Source organism: Apteryx rowi, unplaced genomic scaffold, assembly GCF_003343035.1.
Source record: "Apteryx rowi isolate R43461 unplaced genomic scaffold, aptRow1 scaffold_1304, whole genome shotgun sequence".
Classification (NCBI taxonomy): domain Eukaryota; kingdom Metazoa; phylum Chordata; class Aves; order Apterygiformes; family Apterygidae; genus Apteryx; species Apteryx rowi.
Genome location: NW_020447536.1, coordinates 36,789 through 42,312, shown reverse-complemented (window position 1 = coordinate 42,312; position 5,524 = coordinate 36,789). Strand labels below are relative to the sequence as shown.

Sequence of the window (5,524 nt, the reverse complement as noted above, 5' to 3'; positions counted from 1 at the left end):
GAGCCTTGGGTCCCACTGGGGTTGCTGGCATCTCACTGCATAGGGAAGAGGTGGGAGTCAGTGGGCCAGGAAGGGGCTTGCTGTGGGTCTCCAGCTCCAAGGTGGTCACCCAGGCAGGGCAGCAGACCTGGTGRCATCCAGAGCTGGCTCRAGCATTTGAAGCRCTCCTATGAAATGGGCAACAGCTGACGGACTGGTTGGTGCCTGTGGGTCAGGACCAGGGAGAGGCTAGTAAGGGTGTCATCGTGGTGAGACTGTGTCCCCACCACCTCCTCAGSTGAACGCATGGGCAAAGTCCTGTTTAGGCAACTTGAAGAAGTCTCCAGATAAACAGACGTGGAAGGCTTCAGCCTCCCCAAGATCCRCTGGGAGGGCAACACTGTGGGGTGCAACAGTCCCGGAGATTTCTGGAGGGACTTGGGCATAACCTCTTAGCACAGCCACTGGATGGGCCAGCCAGGGCAGGGGCCTTCTGGGACATGCTAGTCGCGATCCAGGAAGAGCTGGCTGGGGATGTGATAAACAGTGGCAGCCTTGTGACCAGGAAAGAGTGGCGTCTGAGATCCCCAAGGCAGCAGGAGGGCACGTAGCAGAGCACACAGCCCAGCCCTCAGGAGGGCAGACGTCTTCTTACTCTGGGCCTGGTCAAGGTGTTCCCATGGGAGGCAAAGGCGGTCAGGAAAGCTGGCAGGTCTGTAAGCACAGCCACCCCCAAGCACAAGATCGGTCCATCCCCACACTCAGGAAAACGAGCAGACRTAACAGGGGACTGGCTTGGCTGAGCAGGGGGCTGAGCTGCAGCACAAGAAGGCAGGATAYGGCAGGYGGAAGGAATTTTCTAGGACAGCCAGCACAGAGGGGCTGGTGCCAGCCCAGGACCCTGCGATCCCGGTGATGTGGGGCTGTGCTTACCCTCGCAGGTGGCAGTCCCATTCCACAAGCTCTGGCTCCTGTTGGAAAYGCATCTGAGCACAGGGACTGATGGCTCGTAGCCCCCAGCACAACTCAGCTGCACCAACTCATTCAAGGCATAGCTGGTCTTGTTAGGGGTAAACTGCAGCTTGGGGTCCCAGTCGGAGGGGGCTTYGCATCTTCCTGTGTGCAAAGAAATGAGGGAGAGCCCTGGGGTTCACYAGGCTCTGGCATCATCTGTGGKGTGATGGGACCACATCCAGAGGGGCGTCAGGCCCCTCACTTCAGAGGGGTTGCAGGGATGAGCCCCTACCAGGATCAGGCCCCTAGACCAACCCCCGATGCACTTACCCCAGTCACACTGGGGGCAGTGCAGGACAGGTCCCTGCAGGCACGCCTGCCCACCCCACCCTGTCGCGTGCCTTTGCGTGGGCACTTCTTCCCCCTCAACTGGATGCCTCCTAGCACCTTCAGGCCACAGACTTCACTGTGACAACCAAAAGCCTTGACAGATGTTAAGCCCTTGACTCCGTGTGCATTTAGTTAGATATCCCCAATATGAACATTTCCCCTCTCCTGTGATTAAAGGAGAGGGAAGGCAGGGAGMCTTCCATCACAGTAGAGTGTGGGYTACCYCCACATGGCCAAGCCGCCAGGGAGKAAATCCCCCTGCAAGCAAAACAAAAGACACTTCAAAAGCAGACTTTCACACATGGTGAGGACTGGTTTCCTGTTTTAATCGTCAGGAAAGAGGTCGAGAAGGCTGTCTGTCCCTGTGATGAAGTATGATATGAAAGGCTCTGCAGAAACACCCTTACACAGGAGGAGGACAGGGTTTGCAGCGAGAGCACAACCTGCCTCAGTCATGAGGCTGATAATGACCCGAAATGCAATAGTACACAGTAAAAAATAGGTTGAACTACAAAGGAAGTAGAAAACAACAGGAAGAGCCTGTAGGGAAACAGCTGGGAAGACCAAAGGACAAGAGTGTACGAAGTAAGTGAGAGCAACCGGAGCACGAAATTGTCTTATGTAGAGCTCACTGAGGAGAGGAAGGCTAGCAAGACTGGGCCATAGGCACTGTCAGCAAGTAAYATGACCAAGGCAGAGCTTTTCATGCTTTTGTTGTTTAGATCTGGTCYAGAAAATGCATGCGGATCATTTGGCTTTTCATAGCTATCATGAAACAGCAAGAACACAGGGCACGCAGAGAAAGTGGGAAAAGCATACATCTATGGTAGACATGTGGAAGTAAGCTGGATTAATTCCCTGATGATACTTGAAGAGCACAAACTGCAGCAAAAGCCCTTTTGTAGGCTTGGCCTGGCACCAGGGCTTTCCTCTTTGTGTAGATGGAGGCAAGCTCAAGCTCTGCCCCTGCCCAGAGCTCTCCTGGGCTACCCATAATCCACAAACTCCTCTGACCCCCTCCTGTGCTGCAGGCGCCAGCTGCATGGCACAGAGGKTAACAGGCAGAACCTCAATTTGGTGCTCCACACCTCTTCTGTGGCCGCAGATCCAAGAAACCTCCCCCAGTGATTCAGAGCCAATGCCACTACCAAACACAACACAGTCTTCTCCATTCCCCAGGCAGTAGGTCAGAGGGGAGAGCTGTGAGTACTGAGAGGGCTCATGAGGGATGRGCTGTGGGGAATGGGAGCAAGTGGCAGGAATTGCTGGTGAGACCTGGAAAATCAACTTCACACTGCCCTTTTTACAGATAGCTGAGAGATGCCTGACACCGGAAGGGTAGTGTCTCTCCAGCCACTGGARATGGGTAACATGACTCATGTGCCATAGGATGACTTTCCAAGCCACTTCTGCTCACATTTCCCCACAGACACAATGACTCACCCCCTYGGCACCCCAGTTTCTAGTGCCAAGAGAAACTGTTACTTCTCTGCCACTTGGGGACCTTGAAAGGTACTGGCAGGCCCAGGGCACAGCACAGCGGAAAGCACACRGTCTCCATCAGAAGAACCAGGCAGAGCCCTGGGAGGTACCCTGGCTCTCCCGGCATTGGTGGGGAGCAGAACAAGACTTTTAAAGAACAATCCCACCAAACCATAGCTCCCACCACTGTTGTCCCCAGGGTCTCCAGGAGAGAGCAGGCATCCCCACTGACACAGGGGCTCAGCTTACAGCTCCTGAGGTCTTTGMTGAGGACTATCACCCATCACCCCTGTAATGGGAGCATTGCTCCAATGGCCCTGGGAAGGCCACACACCTCTGCTCCTGGGGAGACTGCCCGGTCTTTGGAGGAATGTTACAGCCCCTGCACTCTCAGAGACTTTCCCAGCACCCTGAGACTTGCTGCCCTCCACCTCCAAACACAGCTTTACCCCACACCCCACTGCTACCTGACTGATGCCCGACTGTCTTGGGACTTACAGGGACAACAGTTTCAGCCCTCTCCAGCACAGCTGCTGTGGGCCAAATGGGGTAAAGCTGCATAGCAGACTTGCAGTGAGGGAAGCAGCARGACCTTCTCTTGCAGAGGGAGGAGAAACTAGCTCTTACCTGCTTCTTTRGCTGCTCCCTGGGTTTTGGGACCAGGATCCTTCTGTCCCTGTGCCGGCATCAGAGGTGCAAGAACCAGGAGAAARGCCAGAGCCAGCCTTCGCAAGACCATGTTAGCATACAGCTCCAGGGCARGACTGAGGTCTCCGTCCCACTCGCTGCCCCTCAGGAACGGTATCTGTGTAACTGCGTGCAATCAAGGTGCAAACACAGAAATGAAACAGCCTGGCAGGGAAATTGCATGTGGTGGAAGAAGCTTCCTCTTTGTTCAGAAAGYCTCCCACTGGTGTCAAAGCCACTTTCTTTCCTTGCCTATGTGCACAGATGCACCACGTTCAAGGTACAGGGCTTGTTTGATCTCCCTGGTGGACCAGTCCAGCCTTTTCTCAAGCCATCTCAGGCAGCCATCATATAATCCTGGTCCCACAAACATCTCCAAAACCATCTCAAACCTACTTCACTCATCTCTCCCTAGAGATCAAGTTGTGGATGTCAAGGAAAAAACAATCCTCTTGCACCTGCCTGTGACCCGCCCTCAGGGAATATATTACATCTGTGAATGAGCCACCCAGATATCTTGTAAGACCTTTCTGTGGTAAGGAGRGAAATTGCTACTAACCATTCAGCATATGCAGTGAAATTACATGGGAAGCATAACTTGAAATTCAACAGCAGAAAGAATTCTCATATACTGCTTCATGCCTGATGCAAAGCCGGCCATCCCATCTGTATTGTGACCAGAATTAGCATCTCACAGCACACCTGCTCAGGCTCATGGACCTCACACAGGCCATTTACAGAAAGCAATTGTTTTCAGCCAAGGCACCCAGTTCGTTCACTGAAATGACATGGCTGAAACCAGCCAATGCCCCTGTATCACACTCTACTCCCTCATTTCTCTCAGGTCCTCTCAATACTTTATGTAAAGACATTCAACAGACAGCAATAGCTTCTGWCTTTATGTTTGACCTGGACTTCACTGCTTCTTGCTAGAGCTGGTAAGAAGAAACTGAAGGTGAAAATGCATCCACTTTTTTCTAGCTAAGTYAGCTGATCTTATACTGTATCACCTTTGCCCCCAAATCTCACTACTTGTTACCTTAAACCACCACAGCTGCAACAGTCCTCCTGTTGAGCCTCACCTGCAGCAAATCTGACCTTCTCCCCCCCCCTGCCCTGGGACTCCTTCCAGTCCTGAAAAAGCTCTTGAATCAGCCAGATGTGGTTTGTTTGCCCTCTCTTCTAAACCTTTCCTGTTACCCTGCTGTGATGCTGCTCTCCACCACCCAGCTGGGGTTCCAGTGCTGGTCCTTTCCTAGGAACCACCATCCTTAGCACCCCAGGACATCTCGGTGCATCTGCCCACACTGCCTCAGCACAGCAGAGACCCTGAGAGGTTTCTGGAAGCTGGGTCTCTTCTATTATCAGCTCAGAAACATCAGTGCATCAAGTCCAGCCCTCTCCCATACAGTGTTTGTGAGATGAATGGGGTAAAGCCTCCTAGCAAACTTGCAGAGAGGGGAGCAGCAAAACCAAATCAGGCCCTCCCTGTTTTCTTGGATGGTCCCTGGGCTTTGGGATTGTGGTCTTTCTGTCCCCATGCAGCCAGAAGAGGTGCAAGGATCAGGAGTATGGCCACAGTGAGAACTTACTGGGTAATGGCACCATAAAATCCCAGGGTAAAATGTAGACGCACTCACTGCTTCTCTTCACTGCAAGAAAGAAGCAAAATCARTGAAGGAAAATGACCAAACTTAGGAAATGCATTTGATGCAAGAAGCTTCCTATTGCAGTTGATGTTCATGTTCCTTTTCTTTTTCCCTGTCCTTAAATGCATTGGGGTCTAGAAATCTGTGTTTTGGCCTCCTCCTTTACAGAAATTTACCATTTTTAAAGATTCATCTTCTTAGCATATAACATGCACTAGCACAGTGCTGAGGATATACTGAAAGCCACAGCACTCATTCATATGCCTAGCTCCTTCACAGTCTACCATTAGAGCTGCTAGTTAATTGATGGTGACTTATTTCAATGGGATCCATGTAGTAGAGTTCAAATAAGATGACAGGCCAGGAAAGCGAGGTGGTGGAGT

General features: G+C 52.1%; 1 protein-coding gene across 1 annotated transcript in view; it reads right to left on the bottom strand.

The window, feature by feature from the left end:
• LOC112961302 overlaps nt 1-3,544 on the bottom strand; it is a 13,472-nt gene extending 9,928 nt beyond the window's left edge. The window contains exons 1-2 of the mRNA XM_026056311.1: nt 3,433-3,544; nt 913-1,122 (exon numbers count right to left, since the gene is read on the bottom strand). Coding sequence (XP_025912096.1) covers nt 913-1,122; nt 3,433-3,544 — 322 coding nt within the window. The remainder of the gene's footprint in view (nt 1-912; nt 1,123-3,432) is intronic.
• Nucleotides 3,545-5,524: the final 1,980 nt, after the last annotated feature.